Source organism: Rhinatrema bivittatum, chromosome 3 (genome assembly GCF_901001135.1).
Source record: "Rhinatrema bivittatum chromosome 3, aRhiBiv1.1, whole genome shotgun sequence".
NCBI classification, from domain to species: domain Eukaryota; kingdom Metazoa; phylum Chordata; class Amphibia; order Gymnophiona; family Rhinatrematidae; genus Rhinatrema; species Rhinatrema bivittatum.
In genome coordinates this window covers 572,450,666-572,473,373 of record NC_042617.1, presented here as the reverse complement: position 1 = coordinate 572,473,373, position 22,708 = coordinate 572,450,666, and the positions used below count along the sequence as shown (strand labels likewise).

At 45.6% G+C, this 22,708-nt stretch overlaps 1 protein-coding gene across 1 annotated transcript in view; it reads left to right on the top strand.

Annotated features, from left to right (window-relative positions):
• Positions 1-22,708, top strand: part of SYNE1 (spectrin repeat containing nuclear envelope protein 1) — a 966,955-nt gene that overhangs the window by 229,770 nt on the left and 714,477 nt on the right. Inside the window, 5 exon segments of the mRNA XM_029596918.1 lie at positions 2,735-2,962; positions 5,457-5,555; positions 7,641-7,828; positions 12,942-13,065; positions 17,785-17,951. Coding sequence (XP_029452778.1) covers positions 2,735-2,962; positions 5,457-5,555; positions 7,641-7,828; positions 12,942-13,065; positions 17,785-17,951 — 806 coding nt within the window.

Here is a 22,708-nt window from a genome sequence, read left to right as displayed (position 1 = left end):
AACTGGCGCTCGCCGAGCCGCGCAGCCTGCCTCCGTTCCCTCCGAGGCCGCTCCGAAATCGGAGCGGCCTCGGAGGGAACTTTCTTTCGCCCTCCCCTCACCTTCCCCTCCCTTCCCCTACCTAACCCACCCCCCCGGCCCTATCTAAACCCCCCCTACCTTTATCCATGGATTTACGCCTCCCGGAGGGAGACGTAAATCCACGAGCGCTAGCGGGCTGCTGGCGCGCCGAGACCCGACCCGGGGGCGGTTCCAGAGGGTGAGGCCACGCCCCTGGAACGCCCTGGGCCGAAACCACGCCCCCGGGCCCGCCCCCGAAACGCCGCGTCCCGCCCCCGACACCCCGTGTCGTTCGGCCCCGCCCCCGACACGCCCCGACGCCCCCTTCAGAAAACCCCGGGACCTACGTGCGTACCGGGGCTCTGCGCGCGCCGGCGGCCTATGGAAAATAGGCATGCCGGCGCGCAAGGCCCTGCTCGCGGATTTACGCGAGCAGGGCTTTTAAAATCCGCCCGTTTATGTGCACAAAAACAAAAGATGTTCTAGGGGTCATAGTTGAAATGAAGGATTTACACGAATATTTTTTATTTTAAAATATATGCGCATAAATTAACCTGCACAAGTTACCTCCTGCAAAGAGCTTTCTGTGGGTTAGCTTGTGCGCATTCTTAAAGATAATTTTCAGTGTCAACGTATATGCACATTTGTTTTGAAAAATGGTTTAACGCAGGGGTCGGGAACCTTTTTGGCTGAGAGAGCCATGAATGCCACATATTTAAAAATGTAATTCCATGAGAGCCATACTAACTACAACCCCCCACCCTCCTGACGCCCCCCAAGACCTCCAAAATTAATTTACTACAACCCCCCACCCTCCTGACGCCCCCCAAGACCTGCCAAAAGTCCCTGGTGGTCCAGCAGGGGTCCGGGAGCGATCTCCTGGACTTGGGCTGTCGGCTGCCAGTAGTCAAAATGGCGCCGACGGCCCTTTGCCCTCACTATGTCACTGGGGTTGACCAATGGCGGCAGTAGCCCCTGTGACATAGTAAGGGCAAAGGGCCGTTGACGCCATTTTGATTACTGGCAGCCGACGGCCGTGTGCCCTTACTATGTCATAGGGGCTATCGCCGCCATTGGTCGACCCCAGTGACATAGTGAGGGCAAAGGGTCGTCAGCACCATTTTGACTACTGGCAGCCGACAGCCCAAGTCCAGGAGATCGCTCCCGGACCGCTCCTGGACCCCCGCTGGACCACCAGGGACTTTTGGCAGGTCTTGGGGGGGTCAGGAGGGTGGGGGTTGTAGTAAATTAATTTTGGAGGTCTTGGGGGGGCGTCAGGAGGGTGGGGGATTTTGTTAGATTTTTACTATTTTATTAAAGATTTGTCTGCGAGCCAGATGCAGCCATCAAAAGAGCCATATCTGGCTCCCGAGCCATAGGTTCCTGACCCCTGGTTTAACGTATACATGTAGCTGCCATATAAATTACCTGCAGTGTAACAAAATTACCTTCCCTATGGATATATTACCATAATGAGTAGGAACATATTAACATATCTGATTTCTCCCTGTCGCTGCCAAGTTATTGTAGAATGTATGGCACTGCATGAGTTTTCAGCAAGTGAAACTGTTACAGTTTTTCCACATTTTTACATTTACTAAGTTTTTTTTCCCATTCTGTGTCTATAGGAAAAGTCCTTTTTGTGTCAGGCCCTAAAGTATGATAGGCAGAGTAGATAAATGAGCTAATGATAGAATAAAATAGCATTTTCACTGATTAGGAATGAATTTTCAGAATTCAGTTACGAGTAATCTAGTTCACTTTTGTGGAAGAAGCGTCCCATCTAGATTTGCTCGTATCATTCAGTAGGAGCTTCTATCTACCTGCAGTTTTCACTTCTTACCACTAGAAGGGGCTGACTGTACAATCATAACTACGTAAACACAGAAACAGGCATCAATATACAGCGGAATGAAGAATCTAATGCTTTTATTTTCCATTTCTTTATAGATCAGATGGAGCCTTATTCAAACAACATATGCAGTAACATAACAGGGCTCTATTTGCCAGACAAGCCTAATTTAACTAGTCTGTTTGGGTAATTTGGGCTATTCCAGGAAATGAAAGCATGCTGTTAGGCTGCATATCTGTCATGTAGAGAGCTTCACTTGGGCTCATAGTACACAAATAATGACAAACGTATAATGCACTATATATAGGCATATACACAGAGGCCTGTATTCAGTGCTACTTATCCAGCTAAGTGATGGTGACTGAATTTCCTGTCCCGTTCATCGCTCACCATTTAGTTGGATAACTACTAGTCCAGCTAAGTAGTTAGCCGGAGAAGTGGTAGGCGGGATAGGGACATTCTGGGGAGAAGCTGCTTATCTGACTAACATAGATAAATAGTGATATTCAAACTTATCCGGCTAAGTTAACTGGATTAGCTAGAGAAGACTTATCCAGCTGACGTGATTTTCTCGGGGATGTTGAGAGGAATAGCTGTCTTGTCCGGCTAACTTGCTCAGATGTTTTGGTTTTAATACCTACAATCACAATATCTAATACATTTTTCAGGTTTCTGCTTTTTATTTCAAGGCATGATTCCACTCTGAAAAGGTTGTTCGGTGGAGGATGCAGGTTGGAAGAATCTAAACGGATAAGGCGAGGCCACAGGACGCCCTATAATAACTGTTAAATGTATTGGTTGTTTTGTTTTGCCAAATTCTAGGCTATTGCTGCGGAGATGGACAGTAAGGTTAATGGCATTGCAGGCCTCGAGGAGGAATCTCAGTCATTTTCCCGGTTTGTTACCTCTGGTGAATCTGCCCGCATTAAAGCAAGAGTGACGCAGATACGCAGGCACTGGGAGGAACTCAAGGAGCACTCGCACCGCGTGGAAGAAGCCGTCACGGGACATGCATGCCAGCAGCAGAGGTTTGAGGAGAGCCTCAGACAGGTAGGGTGCTGCAGCCCTTGGGGGGGCTTCTCAGAAAGTTTTATAGCCATGGATTCCTTTTGCACTTTATACCCTACCTATGATTTTTTTTTTATTTTGTGAGTGCAATGTTTGCAGCTTTGACCCCATGACTGAAGGATGCATGCCCTGTAAGATTTTGTCTTAGTTCTATTTTGTCTAGTTCCATGGGCAGGCAAATGCCTCTGGTGAGTTTTATGCGCAGGAAGATGAGGACTGCCCTCAGAAGGAAAGCACACATCTGTGATATTCATTTCTGCCTTCACTGTCTTTTTTTTTATGTTAAAACATAGTGGGATCCATATTCAGAAGCATTTATTTACCTATTTATTTATAGAAATTTGTATTTCTCTGAGCTACAAATCTCAGAGGTTAGCCAGCTAAATTAATATTTGGGTACTTATATGGCTAAATACTATCTGGCGAGTAAGTCAGCTAGAATTTAGCCGGATAAGTTAGGGGCATTCTGGGGCGCGACTCATTCTGGAGGAGTTGAATTAGCCGAACTGTGTTAACTAACTAAGGCCTGGATTCACTAATGCCGCAAGGCATAGTGAATCCCGGCAGTAACGGGGGGCGGGGACGGACGAAGCGGGGGCGGTCCTGCGCTAGCCGGCAGCGATCGCACCTCCGCGGTGCAATCAGTGCTGGCGTCGCGCCGAATGACTACGCCATGAAAGGCGTAGTTATTCGGCGCGAAGTGGGCAGCGATACGGAAGCTTGCCGTTTCGCTGTCCGTGCTGCGCTCGCAGAGTCGGCCCCGGTCCCGCCCCGACTCCTCCTCTTCCGGGGCTGACTCCGCCCCGATGTTTATTTCGCAAGCGTGCGATAAGCTTTAGAAAATAACCCCCTAAGTCTGGTCGGGTCAAACAGCTGTCCTTATGTTAGCTGGCTAACTTTAAGATACCCAGCTAGATTCAGTAGTGTTATCCGGACAGTGACTGAATGTGGACCTGAATGTAGCTATTCTGCTTAAAAGAACACTTTTCCGAAACCAGCAGCCCCTGTCTGCTGGAATGAATGGGTGCTTGTAAAGGCTCTTTTGTTTTCTTTTAATAGACTGTTTGCCTTAGTCGTAAGACTGAGAATTCTCTGCAGTAAAATTTAAAGAATATATTACTGTCTGCTGATAGTTGTCAGCACAGATTCCTTTTGCACTTTATACCCTACCTATGATTTATTTTTATTTTGTGAGTGCAATGTTTGCAGCTTTGACCCCGTGACCGAAGGATGCATGCCCTGTAAGATTTTGTCTTAGTTCTATGAGTATCCTCCGTTACTGAAGTCTAGCTGACATGACTTAATCCACGCTTTTTGGGAGGTTTGATACGATTACAAAGATTACAAACCTGGAACTCAGCAGTGTTAGAGGTGATTGTGCATGATTCTCTCTTCTCTGCATAATTATTAGAGATGTGCTTCGTTTTAAGCTTTCGGGTCGGGCTTCGGGCTGGGCGCTTCGTCGTAAAATTCGTTTACCTACGGGTTAGTTTTTTTTTTTTTCGGAAGATTTTTCAAACCGCAAAAAAAAAAAGGTACTTAATTACAACCCCCCCACCATCCCGATCCCCCCCCCCAAAGACTTACTAAAAGCCCTGCTGGTCCAGCGGGGTCCCAGGAGCGATCTCCCCCTCTCGGACCGTCGGCTGCCAGTAAACAAAATGGCACCAGTGGCTCTTTGCCCTTACCATGTGACAGGGGCTACCAGTGCCATTGGTCAGCCCTGTCACATGGAAGGAGCAATGGATAACCCGTGCCATTTTCAAAGATGGTGCCGACCTTCCATTGCTCCTAGCATGTGACAGGGGCCGACCAATAGCACCGGTAGCCCCATCACATGGAAAGGGCAAAGGCCACTGGTGCCATTTTGATTCTTGGCAGGCCCGACGGCCTGAGAGCGGAAGATCGCTCTCGGGACTCCTGCTGGACCACCAGGGCTTTCAGTAAGTCTTGGAGGGGATCGGGATGGTGGTGGGGGGGGGGGGTGTTGTAATTAAGTAAATTTGAAGGGTTGGGTTTGGGTTTTTTTTAAATAAATGTGCCCCTCCCCCCCCCCCCCCCGTGCTAACCCGAAAAACAAATTTTTCCCGAATTTCGGGGAAAATCCGTTTCGGGATTCGGGTCTCCCGAACCAGGATGAATTAGGCAAAAGAAACATCGAGGAGGAGTCGGAGCAGGACCGGGGCCGACTCTGTGAGCGCAGCACGGACAGTGAAACGGTAATTTCGTTAAAATTGCCTAATTCGTTCTAAACAAATGCACATCCCTAATAATTATTACAGTAGCACTGAAGGCTTCAAGTTTGATCCAAGCCATACATGTTCAGCACTGATTTGTTAATATTGATTCCTGTAAATGAGGGCATTGCACACTAAAATCCTTTAAGAGATTGTTGGAAGCCTTGTTGTCATGTTCCTTGAGCAGGTTGCTTGGTGAAAGAAGACTGACCTGATGTTCTCGGGTTTTGATTGCCTAGGTCCAGCAATCGGTGTCTGAAATGGAAGCTGGCTTGTCTATCCCTGTTACAGGATGTTCTTCAGCAGCAGAGACTTACAGAATCCTCCAGGAACACACGGTAACAGGGGGCTTAATCAGTGCTTTTTTTTTTTCTCTAAAATGGGGCCAGTCCTCAGATGCAGGGCCATCCTGGGAGGGGGGGATGGCTGGAAATCACGGGGTCCATCCAAGGACCAGTGCCTTGTGGTTCTGCCCCCTGCAAATGGCCGCAGCGCTCTGTCACAGTACGCTCCTTCTCTCTGCCTAGCGAGCATGGTCTCACACAGAGGAACATTTGGTAAGCAAATCTGACTGATGAGGATCAAAGAGGAGCAGTGGATGTGATTGGTCTGGAGTTCAGTCAGTGGGGGCGAGAGAGGTTTAGTAAATCCTGCGGTACTAAAAGCGTATTAAAACCATGCAATAAAACACAGTTATAACACAGGTTGGTAATAGATGCCTAAACATGCTGTAGTAACAATAAATAAATTAGCCAATCTAGAACTGGGGCAAAATCTGTAGCAGCATTAGGAGGAGTGGGAAAATGAGGGCATTAATGTGTTTTAATGTGTTTGTATTAAAGTTTATGGAAAGGATTTCACTGTCTTTGTGAGTGAATATGTTAAATTTAAATGAACTCCTAATATGCAACATTATGTAAAGCAGCTCATTAAAATGTAACACAGATTGTGTTTATGTACATATCCATAATAATGTTACCATTAGTGCAAAACTTTACATCTCTAAAGAAGTAGTCAATGATTATACATTACATGCATGCTGTAATGCCTGTTTTTAATGCATCATTGCAGTCAGTTGAGGCACCTACAGCATGTATGTTTTATCTGTGATAAAACCATCTGTCATTGCATGGTTTTAGTGCACTTTTCAGTACTGTGGGATTTACTAAGCTAATCCTGCCCCACTGGAATCAAAATCCAAAATGAGCCAGCTGACCAACGCCCGTCTTTTCCCTGCACATGATATTTATTTATTTATTTATTTATTTAAGGTCTCTTTTATACCGACATCCGTTGACACATCGCATCGGTTTACAAAAAACAAAAACATTTGGGCAGAGCCCTTACATATAACAGCGGAACAAGATTAACTTTTGGGCAGGGCCCTTACATATAACCAATAGAGTACATTAAACAGGGGGGTGAAAACTAGCTATAAATATAACTCAATATGAGTAAACCAACTATATACACAGATAGGAGAGTTCAAAGTACAAAAAACAGCAGGCAAATTCTTAGTCTTAAATCGGAGGCATTCATAGTCATAGCTCGAAGAGTATATATTATAGAGGAATTCACTAATGGGGGAAATTCTAAGTGGTAGGGGGGGATATGGAGTAGGCTTGCTGGAAAAGCCAGGTTTTCAGTTTTTTTTTGAATTTGGGTGTATGTGTCTCTAGGCGTATATCATGTCAGCAGTTATGATAGAAATAGTTACATATTTAGCAGGCTTCAATACAGTGTAAGAAGGAGGCATTTTCCATTAAAAAAAAAAGAAAAAGAAATTCAAGTAGGAGGCTTAATGATATCTTGAAGGGAGAAAAATTCAGAGGAAATCCTTCTTTACAGAGAAGGCGGTGGATGCCTGAAATCACCAGCAGAGGTAGTAGTAGCCAGCACTGTGACTACTTGGGTTGGATACAAAGAGAGGGACACGTGGGAGAATGACAGAAAGAGATGGGTGCAGGAGCTATGTGCTGGCTGGCTATTGGAAACCTGTAAGCCTTGTCGTTTGGAACTGTAGGGGATCAGAAAGGGAAAAGACAAAGCCAGCATGAACAGCACAGCGGCACGGCAGGCTTCAGGGTTAAATAACAGGAGATCTTGAGCGATCTTTAGGATATTCTCAGATATAATCAACAGGAGGTGGGACGTTTTCTAGCATTGTCTGCAGGCCGGCTTAGCTTCCCTTCCGAAAGGGGAGAAGGACAACGAGGTCTACCCTGTGGGCAATCAGACTTGAACTGCTGACAGTTGGGAGATATTCCTAGCGCAGTGGGTGTGGGTGATTGCCATAGAGTTGTAGTGTAGGCAGAGGCAAACAGGCAGATTGGGTGGGCCAACGGATCCTTCCTTGTCAACAATCCTCGGTGTTACTGTATGCCAGCATCGTACGCCTTTCTATTTTTTTTATTTTGGAACAGGATGTCCGCCACACTGTGGAATCGGTGAAGAACACTGTCGTCTCCCTCTTGTCCAGTGCCCGCAAAGTCACAAACAAAGACCAAGCCACTCAGGAGGTAGTGGCATTGCAACAGAGACACGAGGCGGTGCTAGAGCAGGCTAAGGGAAAGCAGAGTCTGCTGGAGAACCTGCTGGCACAGTGGCAGAGGTGGGTGAACCCGTCTGCTCGTAACGCCACCGGGAAAGCAAATGTTCTGCTTCAGTTGTGTAACCAGGCTGAAGCATCTCCTTAGCGTGAGCTCTTGTTCGCGTCAGACAGTGGGCATGGATGTTCAGATCAGGGATCATCCTTAGGCATCGCAATGGGGTTTCCTTTATTTTTTGGACAAAATCTTTTAAATGTATTTATTTATTTAAACATCTATAGCCTGCTGCCTGTCTCATTGGTGCTGTACATGGCGGGTTACATTATTAAAACATCCAGACATACAACACATGATGGTATTTTTAAAACGAGCACGCATGTGCCCATATATGCGCGTATTGGCTCGCAAGTGAATAGACGCTGGAATATTAAATCGTGCCTGCACTTTCGTGCATAGGTTTTAAAATATACGAAGTGCGCGTAAGTATGATCCTAATTTTATGAGGTTACTCGAGCACAGCTAGCGCACTTGTCTTCCACAGGAATTTGTCGGCTGCGATGCACGTACGTAAGCCAATTTTAAAACCTGCGTGCACGAGCCACTTTCCCAGTTTTGCAATTGGTCCACCAGTTTGCTGAGTTATGGAGAGGTCTTTCAGACCCTCTGTTTCTTCATTGGGTCAACTGGGTTCATGCCACCTAATTGACCCAAACCCCTCACCCTTCCTATAAGCCTTAAAACTCAAGATCTGATCTACAGACTTACTTATCATCAGGAGCAGCAGTGAAGTTAACGCGGATATCTCACCTATGCTTGCTGTGGTTTTTGGTTTTAAAATATAGACTTATGCATGTAAGTGTTGGCCCTTCCCTGAAATGCCTGGGGACATTCACGCTTAATTTGTGGCTTTTTAAAATTAGTTTTGTTTTTTTATTTAGTTATTAGAGTGATTTTTCCCATGAATTTTATTTCATTCAGTGTTAAAATGATTTTGTTTAGTTTACAAAAATGAAACAAATATATCCCCCCCCCCAACAAAAAAAACAAATGAAAAAGAAACAGGGCTTCCCAAGGCCTTCTGTTCCTACCATCCATCCCTCCCATCCGGAAAAATGCTGGGGCCAGGATCCTTCCCAGCCCCCACTTACCCGACCTGGAAGGGATCTGCTGATGAAGCCTAGGCCCAAGCCAAGGCCTCTGCCTTGCAGAGACCCAGGCTGCAGTAGGTCACGAGATCTCGGCCTAGTCCCTACACAAAGGCCAGGCTTGGAGGCCTGGACCCGATCCCTCGGGGTCGGTCTGACACCAGGGCCTCAGCCAAGGCTGGGTCGCAACATCTGGGCATGAACCTAGGCCAAGGCTGAGTCGCAACATCTGGGCATGAACCTAGGTCAAGGCCTGGGTCGCAACATCTGGGCATGAACCTAGGTCAAGGCCTGGGTCGCAACATCTGGGCATGAACCTAGGTCAAGGCTGGGTCGCAACATCTGGGCATGAACCTAGGTCAAGGCCTGGGTCGCAACATCTGGGCATGAACCTAGGTCAAGGCCTGGGTCGCAACATCTGGGCATGAACCTAGGTCAAGGCCTGGGTCCAGACTCAACACTGAGGCCCTGTCCAGAGGTCGATTCCCAATGCCTAGGCCTCAGCCTAGCTCTAGGCCTGATGCTGTGGCCTTTCCCAGAGGCTGGGTCCCGAGACCTTGGCCTCAGTGGAACACATCCCACCGCATTGAAAGAGAAGTGATGATGTGAGAGCCTGTGTACGAGTCTGTGTGTCATATATACGCTTGCACTCACACACACACACACACACACATCCATAATGTTTGTGTGAGGGAGAAAGAGCCTGTGTATGAGTCTGTGTGTCATATATACGCTTGCACTCACACACACACACACACACACATCCATAATGTTTGTGTGAGGGAGAAAGAGCCTGTGTATGAGTCTGTGTGTCATATATACGCTTGCACTCACACACACACACACACACATCCATAATGTTTGTGTGAGGGAGAAAGAGCCTGTGTATGAGTCTGTGTGTCATATATACGCTTGCACTCACACACACACACACACACACACACACACATACATAATGTTTGTGTGAGGGAGAAAGAGCCTGTGTATGAGTCTGTGTGTCATATATACGCTTGCACTCACACACACACACACACACATCCATAATGTTTGTGTGAGGGAGAAAGAGCCTGTGTATGAGTCTGTGTGTCATATATACGCTTGCACTCACACACACACACACACACATCCATAATGTTTGTGTGAGGGAGAAAGAGCCTATGTATGAGTCTGTGTGTCATATATACGCTTGCACTCACACACACACACACACACATCCATAATGTTTGTGTGAGGGAGAAAGAGCCTGTGTATGAGTCTGTGTGTCATATATACGCTTGCACTCACACACACACACACACACATCCATAATGTTTGTGTGAGGGAGAAAGAGCCTGTGTATGAGTCTGTGTGTCATATATACGCTTGCACTCACACACACACACATCCATAATGTTTGTGTGAGGGAGAAAGAGCCTGTGTATGAGTCTGTGTGTCATATATACGCTTGCACTCACACACACACACATCCATAATGTTTGTGTGAGGGAGAAAGAGCCTATGTATGAGTCTGTGTGTCATATATACGCTTGCACTCACACACACACACACATCCATAATGTTTGTGTGAGGGAGAAAGAGCCTGTGTATGAGTCTGTGTGTCATATATACGCTTGCACTCACACACACACACACACACACACACATCCATAATGTTTGTGTGAGGGAGAAAGAGCCTGTGTATCTACTTTTTAAAATGTATGTTACTCTTTTTTGGCACTTCAAAGTGGATTACATTCAGATATTGTAGGTACTTCTCTATCCCCAAAGGGTTTACAATCAGAGACAACAGAAGATAAAGTGACTTGTCAAAGGTCACAAGGAGCAGCAATTGAATTTGAACCCTAGTTTCCCTGGTTCATAACCTGCTGCTCTAACTAGTAGCCTACTCCTCTACCTCCCCCAATCCACGACAATATCAGGATGACTGGAAATCAAAACTTCCCAGATACGGAGAGCAGGAGATTTGTTAATCCTTAGTAGTTTTAATTATTGGGCATAATTTGATGTTTCTGCTTTTTTATGTATTTTATTGTTTTTTGGGGAAATATTAGAACATTTTTTAAATTATTGGATGTTTTATTCATCAGATGTTTTTAAATATTTTATTGGTGTTTGCAAAATATTAGAACACATTTATGCAAGCTTTTTAAACTATTGGATGTTTGTCGGCTATTTTGACCTCTTTATTCTTTTTATTAGTATGGTTTTAATATTATTAATGATGTTTTGCTGCTTGATGTTTTGCCCTTAGGAATGATGATGTTTCTGTTTTTCCATTGTTGCAATGCATAATACAGTCAGGCTTGTGGTTTCCAGTAACGTTTTTGTTGAGACATGCCTATTTATTTGTGCTCAGTATTCCCAATCCACACCCGATGAATATCAGATTAGAGATGGATCGCTGAAGCCAAGGGTTCAATAGCCAAGTCAAAAAGTAATAGTGATAGGGGACAACCCTGCCTGGTACATCTCGCTATAAGGAAAAAAGGAGAAAGGGAACCATTAATCAAAGCCGAGCTCTCAGATTAGCATACATGACTTGAATCCAGCTAATAAACCGATCAGGCAAGCCCACATGACACAAGACTGCAAACAAGAATGTCCAGGAGATCTGGTCGAAGGCCTTTTCCATGTCCAAAGACAAAACAACCCCCGTAAAACCCCGACACCTAACCAGATGGAGAATATTGAACAGCCGCCTGGTGTTAAAGGTTGAGACTCACAATTTTACAAAATCAGTCTGGTCTCTGTGCACGAGGGAGGGAAGATCCGATTTGAGATGAAGCTGCAAAACCTTAGCCAATATTTCCAAATTATTGTCTTTCTAGTCTGTATTTGGTGAGGGTCTGTTTGAGCGGGAAGGTGCCGGAGTTAATTTAATCCGGTGTGTCCCCAGTGGATGCCGTCATATTGAAGAAGAAGAAAGAAAAGGACGTTGATATATGAGGCCTAGACCCCAGCCTCTGGGACTTGGCCTCAGTGCCAGGTTTTGGCCTAGGCCATGGCGCAGGTGTCAGGATCTCGCCTCCGGGCTGAGCTCTGGCATCAGCTCTGTGCCTGGGCTGTGGCGTCAGATCCCCAGTGGACAAGATAAGTGGGGGATTTCTGGGGGACTGGGTGTCAGCCGAGGCCCTGGGGTCAGGCTCAGGCGTATGATAAGATCCTGGAGTCATTCTTGGGCATAGTCCCTGGCCCCTATGTTGGACCTCGCCCTGTGCCTAGGCAAGTCCAGGTCCTGGGCCTGGGCTAGGCCCAAAGGGTAACTTTGGGGTTTTTTTTGTTTTTGGTTTTCAAAATGAAACATGAAAACCAATGAAATTTTGTCACATTTTTCAATTGTTTCATTTTGAGAACAAAATGATACAAAATAGGAAAAGTTGTTGTCTTTTTTTTAATTTCGTTTCTAACAAATGCACATCCCTGTTTGCTACAGCGGGAAGCCCTCTTATTTGTTCTCCATTATGGATGACATGATCCTTTCAATGTTGTTTCACATAAGCTGTCATGGATTTTTATTGCTTTAGGCTGAGTACGATTTTCAAAGCCATTTGCCCAGCCATTTGCTGAAATTCTCCCTGCTCCGCCTGGGTAACAAGATGGGTGGGCTTCCATAAAATGCACCCTTTTATCCATGCTGCCGGGGGATATTCCAGAAGATGTGTTCAGTTCAAGAGAGCAAAATAGGTTATGTGCATGATATTTTCACAAGCACATTTATTATTCTACCATTCTCATTGGCCTGCACAAAGGGATAAGTGCAAAGTTCATGGCTGCATTTAAGGCACATGTGTTTTGCAAATTTTCAAAGAGAACGTGCCCACATACCGGTATATTCTTTATGAAAATTTGCTTAAAATATACATGCTGAATGCGCCCACATACTTTCCAAGTACATAGACTGTTTGAAAATGATGTTGCACTGCTATTAGAAGTGGCAGAAATTTCAGATGCACCAATGCAATGTTTAAAATGGTTCAAAGTAAAGATATTCAAAATGTAGTAATTTCATTTTTTTCTGTGCTCTGTTTAGATGGGAGAAAGATCTGTCTTCTTTTGTGTCCTGGTTAGAAAGGAGTGAAGCCCTTTGTTCTCCAGGAGCACAGTACCTTCCTGCTGATAGGGTGAAGCTGGACGGGGAATTGCAGGTGATCCAGGTACATTTCCAAGATTATCACCTTTGGAGCTTGCATCTCTCTGCTATTGCTTACATTCTGGGTTGCATACTGGAAGGAAAGCAGGGGAATTTCTAAACTGATTGCTCAGGGAGCAGATTGTTGAGCAAGCATCTCAACTGTGTGATTGAGCTAGTAGAGTGGCATAAAAGCACGCACGCTCATTGCCATGTTACAAGTATCACTGTAGAATACATTTCACAAGTGGAGACAGATGGATTCAAATGTGGAAGGTTGGATGTAATGGGCACATGGTATGTGTGTTTTTATTTTTAATGCCATAGATTGTTGTAATTGTTTTATGCTTATTGTTTATTTGTTTTTATTTAACAGATTTTCAAACCATACAGGAATAAAAGACAAAATATATAAAGTGTGTTGACAAAATCTGAGAAAGGCAATTCAATCCACAGTTTCACCCACCCAGCCACGAAACAAGAATTTTCAATCCATCTTGTAATAGGCGTAATTTGGGACCCAGACACTTTGATATTTAAAACTTTCACTTCGTAAAGCAAACCGCAAACGTTCAATATCTGCTATCACCCAAACCTGCTCCTGTCAATGAAGCAGCCCAGGACTAGATTTCCGTAGGTAGCAATGGCAAATTTAGCAGCAAGCAATAATTGACCCACCAATGGCCTGTATTTCCAGGGAATTGCCAAGCCCACCCATCTGCTAAGGAGACCCAATGGAGGAGTAATACCAATAGGGAATCCCAATATATCGGCAATTTCCTATGTGACTTGACCCCAGAAGTGTCATACACTTTGTCAATACCACCACATGTGCATGTATGTTCCCAACTCTCCGCAACCCTGCCAACATGTAGCTACTGCATCCCCCATGAATTTTATTATAGAAAAAGGCTGTGCGATAAGTTCAGTGTAATAATCAAACCAACTCGTTAAACTCAGAACTGTGATGGGCCTCTAGCTAAATATATTTTGAAACTTTAGACTCATAAGCAGTTCCCAAATCTGCATTCCATTGCGCAGTCAACTTCTGGGACGTTTACTCACCAAACCAATGAGCTAGAATGCCCCAGTAAATAGCTGCTATCCCCTTAAGATCCCCCCAATATCTTTCCATTTTATGTAGTGACCCCAAAGGTGGGGAAACATCTAAACGAAGGGGCAAAGCCTCATGCAACTGCAGATAATGAGCCCGCATATGCCCAGGTCTTATGCTCTTATGTCTAAAATAGTAAATGTACCATTAATATTTGGTATTTTGCGGCTTGGTTTCTGTGAAGCTGAAATCTGTTGTTTGTATTTTATTTTGTTTTTATTATGTATGTATCCTTGTATATCGCCTAGGCCTTGTTAAGTGTTAGGCGATTAATACATTTTAATAAATGAAAATGAAAGGTAAATCATATTCCTCAAATAAATCCTCAGAGGATTGGAGACCATCCTCATCCCAGAGTTGCATAATCATACATAAACCCAGGTCTCTCCAGCTTTTGAACTCTGGGGAGACAGTGTACCCTGAAATACAAGTATTCCCATAAACCGGGGCAATGGGCAAAATCTCCCCACTAGATGCCCTGAGAAAATGAAAGACCTGAGACCATATCTTGAGGGTGTGTGAGATAATAGGATGGCTCCTACTAGTTCTACGTCTCACCGGGGAGAAATCGGAAACAAAATGGCAGCATGGCGAGAGAACCGCCCTCCAATTGTGTATGTTCTTACACTACCCATGGAGCTTCGCTATGACCAGCCCAGCCCTTAAGACACACCAATCGAGTGGCCTAATAATAAACTTTCAAGTTCGGCAGTACCATCCCATCCTGTCTCTTAGGCAGGCATAATTGAGCAAAACTAATCCGCGCTTGTTTATGATTCCAAATGAATTTTGTCATACAACTGTGAAGGTCATTGAACACTTTCAAGAGAATATTGCATGGGACATGTTGAAACAAGTATAAAAGCTTTGGTAATACATTCATTTTTAGTAAATGTATCTGCCAAGCCCAGGAAACAGGAAAATCCACCCAATCTAGTAGGTTTTTCTTAATCGTACCAATAAGGCCCACAAAATAGTATGTACAAAGCCCAGCCCTGCCCCTGGGAACATAAATACTGAGATATTTGAATCCCTCAGTGACCACCCTGAAGGAACCCAGACAGTCTGGGAGACAAACCCTCCCACTCCAGGAAAACACTTCAGATTTATCCCAGTTGATCCTGTAACCCGCAAGATTCCCATACTGAAGTAAAAGTCCCAGCAGGGCAGGAGCAGAGGACCTCAATGAGATAAAATAGAATAGTGTGTCATCAGCATAAAGAGAAATTTTGTGCTCAGTATTCCCAATCCACACCCGATGAATATCAGATTAGAGATGGATCGCTGAAGCCAAGGGTTCAATAGCCAAGTCAAAAAGTAATAGTGATAGGGGACAACCCTGCCTGGTACATCTCGCTATAAGGAAAAAAGGAGAAAGGGAACCATTAATCAAAGCCGAGCTCTCAGATTAGCATACATGACTTGAATCCAGCTAATAAACCGATCAGGCAAGCCCACATGACACAAGACTGCAAACAAGAATGTCCAGGAGATCTGGTCGAAGGCCTTTTCCATGTCCAAAGACAAAACAACCCCCGTAAAACCCCGACACCTAACCAGATGGAGAATATTGAACAGCCGCCTGGTGTTAAAGGTTGAGACTCACAATTTTACAAAATCAGTCTGGTCTCTGTGCATGAGGGAGGGAAGATCCGATTTGAGATGAAGCTGCAAAACCTTAGCCAATATTTCCAAATTGGAATTAAGAAGGGAAATAGGCCTATAAGACTCACACTCCGAAGGATCACGCCCAGACATAAAAATAAAAGATATTGTAGCATCAGCTAAAGTCCCCAGGCCGAAGTCCGAATTACCAACAAGGTTAAGTGCAGGTACTAAAAATATCCATCAGATATTCTTTTAAAAAGTCAATGGCGTAACCATCAGGTCAGGGGCTCTTGCCCCCAGGCAATAACATAATAGCATTTTGTACCTCAAGGGAAGTGATAGGAGCCATCAACATCTGCCCCTAGACAGCAGGCCCTTGAGGAAGCCCTAGGAGCTCCAAGAACTGAGTGATATCTGCAGGAGTGGCAGGAGTTGGATCAATATACAGTTTAGAAAAATACTGCATGAAGACCTGCTCTATACCTTTGGAGATAGTTAAATCCTCGCCACGATCCCCCTTAATCTGCAAAATAGCAGATTTCCCTGCTCGTTTCCAGACCACCTGCACCAAGAAGGCTCCATCTTTGTTCCCATGCTGATAAAATTTAAGTTTCACCCATCTAAGGGCCTGTTCCACCTTATCCAGTTCAAGAGTATGCAATTCTGCCCGACAGGCCTCCAGCTGCTCATGGGTGCGGGCCATGCTTATTGTTTTTAAATGACTTGTTCACTTGGAAAAACACATTCATCCCCTGAGTTATTTTCTAAGCTGGAACAAATGAGCAAGACACAAATGCACTGGACCGTTTCCAAAAGGGAAGGAAAGCAGCACTTGAGCTGTTGGCTGAGTACCACATTTGCCTTGGCCAAGGGTGCTGTAGTTGTTTGCCAGCCATGCAGTTCTATCAGCGTGTTTGGCATTAGAGATTGTGCTTTTATAAAATTAAATGAAAAAAACAAATGGCAGGATACCTTGTACAACTTGGCCAATTGCACAAGCATTTGTGTTTCTTCCATTTGCAAACAGTAATGCAATAACACAGTGCTTGTCAGGACATACCCAGCCTGCCTACTCTCTGCTGCCTGCAGTCCTTCCAGTCAGCTCCATCCATTGCCCTTTGTACTGTCATTGGCTGAGTCCCCCAGTGTGTTTGAATTTTAGAAAGAGTTCAATATGTCTGTGAATTTTTTTCCCAGAAAAATGATTGTATTATGAGATGTTTTTAGAATTGTAGAAACCTTTTGTGTGAAGTAATTTTGGAATGAATTTTCAAAAGGGTACTGCATGCAAAAATAGCATATACGTATGTAATAGCATGTACAAGTGTATATACTATTTTATAAGCCTCGAGAGTATGCACGTATTTTTAGTTTTACGCAGACATTTTACTGGGTAGGGGGAATGGGGGTGGTCTAGAGGCATTCTGACACGTGGCTCAGAAGTACACACACTAGTTGCTATTGTGCAAGAGATATACTCCTGTACATTACCAAACTTATTCATACACTTTTACTCCTGCTAATTGACTCACATGTGAAACTGGACTTGTCTGCAGGTTTTTGGGTGGGAGTTCCTGGGAAAACTGATGGGGATTCAGGGTGAAGTGCTAGATGCTCTGAAGAAGGACTGAGTAAACTGGTGGAGATATTGATGAACTTGTGATTCCAAGAACTCACACATACTTTAGAAAACACTTGTCTCGGCATTTAATTCTGGCTGTTCCTTAGCGCAGTGACACTATTATTTGTGTATAAAATATACAGACATATGCTTCTAAAATGGGTAGAGAAAGTATGTGGCTTTTTGCATTGGAAATATTTACAGGTACTGAAACATATGCACTTACCTTCAGAGCAGAAATACACAGTGTGTGATAAACTGTGCAGCTCCCATCGCACAGTATATAAAATACTAGCATTATTCTCTACGTGCCCACTTATGTGCACAAATGCTGTTCAATGGATAGGTTTGAAAGTTGGGCTCCCTATGCTTATATATCTGTGAAACATATTGCTTCCCAGGACCTCCAGGCTGAAGTTCCATCTCAAGCCTCTTTGTATAAGAGCCTGGTGCAATTGACTGAGTCCCTATTTGCCACCGCTTCTGAAGACCACAGGAAAGGAATGAAACAGCAGCTGGAACAACTGGACAGAAGATGGAGCATTTTACCGCAAGCTATTTCTGGGAGGTTTGTCTTGAAATAAACAGTCTTATTGGTTCAAAGCTTTCCTGCAGGTAGATCTGGTGTGTTTTACCTCTGGAAGGTAATTTTCAAAAATCCCACATAACTTATGCCGGAAATACTCGCATAGGGGTAGATATTCAAAGGAGCGTGCTGATTTTAAAACATGTACGCCAGTGTGTGAATGTTATAAAATCCATTGGCTGTGCACACATGCGCGCCGGATTTTAAAATTCACGTGCACATGAGCGGCTGGTGCGCAGGGGGGGGGGTTGTGAATTTTATAAAAAAATTACATGTGGCGTCGCAATTGGGCCACCCCCAGTTCCCTCCCAGGCCGCTCCAATTAAGGAGTGAACTGGGAGGGAACTTTCCTATCCCTAACCCTACTCTTCTTACCTATTCCCCTCTCCACCCCAACCCCTAACCTAACCCTAACTATCCCAAGTTTTGTTTTTTTACTTACTGCTCTGTTGGAGCAGAAGCAACTTACGCGCGCCGGCAGCTGGCCAGCATGCGCTTCCCAGGAACAGCAGCTAATGCCCGCTGTCCTGGCTGGCCTCCATCCCGCCCCTCTCGCCCAGACCATGCCTCCCCAGTTCGCCCCCCTTTTCGGGGCCTGGCACTTGTGCGCGGTTTGGGACTTACGAACGTGGCCGGGCCCTTTTGAAAATGCATGCAGCGTGCACAGGGCCCAGCCGCTGTTCCGTCTGTCGGTCGCAGACGGCTGCATCCGCTCTGCCTTACCTCTTTTTCTCCCCTTTCACTCCCTTTGGGCAAGATGGCTGCCTCCGGTGCCAAGTGCCAAGGACCTCGGCGTTTCCAGACCAGCATGGGCGTCCCCATCCACCATGCTCACTCCCATGGCCTCCTAGGGCGCGAGCGCGCACATCTCCTACGCTGAAATACTCGTCATGGCGGGAACCTCAGGGGCGGCCCCACCGCATGATGTCAGTACCTCCGGATATATCTAGCCTCCGCCTCCGCTACCACTTTTGAGTTACCAAAGACTTCGCTTCGCTACTCTGACTGCTCTAAGCTGCATGATTAGACGCCGCTTTCACGCTAAGGGCCTCGCTCCAGTAAGAAGCTCTTGACACCCGCTCCTCAGGGGTCCTCACTAACTAAGATAACCGCTCCTCGGGAGTCTTTCTCTCTATTCTACTTTCAGGATATTGGACATTGGGTACTCGCTCCTTGAGGGCCTATCTACCTTTTATATTCTGCACCTTCGGTCCCACAATTCTACCACCAGGAAGACGCCTTCATCCTATGAGTACCTCTATGATCTGGTACTCCAACTCCACCCACCAGCCGGGGCGTTACCCGCACTGCAGGCTCCCGCCTATCGTGAACATCTGGGTGAGACTATACTTCTGAGACTGTTGAGCGTACTGGCACTTCGTGGATCAGTGCCTTACCTTCCTGCTTTCACCATCTATCTACAGCAGTATAATAAAGACTCTATCCATTCTGTTTCTGCTATTTGTGTCAGCCTATCGCAGTGGTTCCCCACGGGGCTCCTCCCCATGGGCGGAGTCATCTCCATTGCGACCAAGGGTCCACAGTGCCTCAGACACAACAGATTGCTAACTCCATGGACTCAGCTCAGCTCGCAGCCCTGCAGGTCATCCCTGGCCTAGCCCAGCGGATTACAGAACAACAAAAGTCTTTGGAGAGCCTAGCTACTGCCTTCAATCAATTACACGCTCAACTGAACTCTTCAGCTCCTCCTGTGAAGGAATTGCTTCACCAGTGGTAACCCTTAAGACCACTGTACCTTTATCCATTTTTCATTACAGCCTACCCTCTTTCCCACTGAAGCTTCAAAGACCACCTACATCCTGTCGTTCCTTGAAGGACGAGCCCTGGCTTCACCGTCATGGGAATGTGAAGATCCTAACCTCAATGACCTACCAGGACTTCTACAACTTTTTAAGTCTGTGTTTGATGACCCGGCTTGCCAGACCATCGCAGGATCTGCCTTGCTCAACCTTCAGCAAGGTAACAAGCCACTTACAGACTTTGTTATTGAATTTAAGACTCTAGCATCCGAACTACATTGGGACACTGGATGCTTACGTGCCATATTCATGGAGAGGTCTCAACTCTTGCACAAAGGACGAATTAGTGGCTTGCGATTTGCCTGATTCCCTTGAGTCCCTGATGGAACTAGCAGGGAGAATTGACCGCTGTATCCACGATCGTACTCAAGAGGCTAAGAGCACGAAAGTCTACAGTGGGGGCTAACCATCCTAAACCTGTGCCTATTGCTTCCAGTTTACCGTCTGCACCCCTAGAAGAGGAAGAGCCTATGCAACTAGGCTGAAGCCACTTGACCTCTAAGGAGAGATGTTATCGCAAGCGCATGGGGTTGTGCATGTACTGTAGCTAATCGGGTCATGCAGTCCAAACCTGTCCCATTTGTCCGGGAAACCTAACGGGCCTGGGATCTGCAGGAGGACTTCTCCTTGGCCTCACCTCTCCTACTCCTCCATTATCATTACTAGTATCTCTGCTTTGCGGAGGTCTCGAGTTTCAGCCTGTCGCTCTCATTGACTCCGGTGCCAGAGATAATATTATTCTGAAGCGCTTGGTCGAACATCTACGGATTCCTACCACACCAATACCAAACCTCAGCTATTGGCATCCACATGGAGAACCACTTCCTGGAGAAGTTTCATTGACAACTCAGGCCATCAGCCTGCGCACTGGAGCGCTACATTCAGAATCAATTTCTTTTCTAGTGTTGGAAAAAGCCATGTATCCGGTGGTATTGGGTCTGCCGTGGCTTCAAGACCATATGCCACAATTTAATTGGGCTACCTTGGAACTGTCCCGGTGGGGACCAGACTGTCATGGTCAGTGTCTTGCTGAAGTTTCACCACTCATCTGCATGCCTACTACTCCATCATTACCTGGCTTACCTCCACAATATGCCTCCTTCCAGGATGTTTTCTCTAAGCAAGCAGCTGATGTTCTTTCGCCACACAGAGAGTTTGATATTGCCATAAATCTGAAGCCAAATTCAGAACCTCCCAAAGATAGAGTTTATTCTCTTTCAGTAGCTGAGACCAAAGCTATGTCTACCTACATACAAGAAAATCTACAAAAGGGATTTATCAGACCTTCCAAATCTCCTGCTGGTGCAGGCTTCTTTTTTTGTAGGGAAGAAGGAAGGTACATTATGCCCCTGCATCGATTACATGGGTCTGAATGAGATTACCATCAAGGACAGGTACCCCCTGCCCTTAATATCTGAATTGTTGATAGACTCCAAGGGGCCGAAATATTTTCCAAATTGGACCTAAAAGGAGCTTACAACTTGGTGCGTATTCAAAAAGGAGATGAATGGAAGACTGCTTTTAACACCTGTGATGGACACTTTGAATACCTCGTCATGCCCTTCGGTTTAAGTAACGCACCTGCAGTCTTTCAAAATATGATGAACAACATCTTACGGGACTTACTGTATCAATGTGTAGTAATATATCTTGATGATATATTGATCTTTTCTCAGGATCTGCAAAGTCATCAGGAGGATGTTAAGAAAGTCCTAACATGCCTGCATGAGTACCACCTTTACGCTAAGCTTGAGAAGTGCGAATTTCACAAAGAAGCTGTACCCTTCCTGGGATACATTGTTTCTAAGAATAGTTTTCAAATGGACCCCAAGAAACTTGAGAGTATCCGGGACTGGCCTCAACCCACAAGTCTGAAGGCATTGTGTCGCTTCTTAGGAGTCACCAATTACTACCGTTCCTTTATTAAAAACTACTCATCATTGACAGTTCCTCTAACTGCTATGACCAAGAAGGGAGCCAACCCTGCCAATTGGTCTCCAGAAGCCAACTCAGCCTTCATGGCGCTCAAAGATTCTTTTCAAAAGAAGCCGTGTCTCTGCCACCCTGACCCACACCGTCCTTTCATTGTAGAGGTCGACGCATCCGACGTTGGTGTGGGGACAGTTTTAAGTCAGTACAGTGAATCCAATGTGCTCCATCCTTGCTCCTTCTTTTCTAGGCGATTCTTGCTCTCTGAGAGAAACTATGGGATAGGAGACAAGGAGCTTCTCGCGATCAAGCTGGCTTTTGAGGAGTGGCTTCCCTGGCTAGAAGGCGCACAACACCAAATAGTAGTATACACCAATCACAAGAATCTAGAGTACCTTCAACATGCTCAACAACTCAACCACCGTTAAGCAAGATGGTTTCTGTTTTTCAACAGGTTCGACTTCCTTCTGAAATACCGTCCAGGAGAGAAGAACACTCGGGCTGATGCCCTATCACGCTCCTTCTCACCACAGGATGTGCCAGATGAACCCCGTCATATCATCGATCCCGAAAGAGTGGTACTCGCAGCCACCCACACGGTATCTGCCAGGAAGATAGTGGTGGCCAGAGGTTTAAGAAAAAGACTGTTGAAATGGGCCATCTGGCAGGCCATCCAGGGCAGAGTCGTACCTTAGCAATGTTGCAAAGATACTATTGGTGTCCAACCATGAAGAAGGACGTGCAAGCGTATGTGGGTTCCTGCGCTGTCTGTGCCAAGCAAAAGCCACCACCCGGGCATCCTTGGGGCTTATTACAGCCTCTACCATCACCAGATGAACCATGGACCCATATCGCTACCGATTTCATAATGTACCTGCCATCATCCAACGGCAATAACACCATATGGGTTACGGTTGACCGTTTCTCTAAAATGGCACACTTTGTAGTATTACCAGGATTACCCTCTGCTACTGAGTTAGCAAAACTATT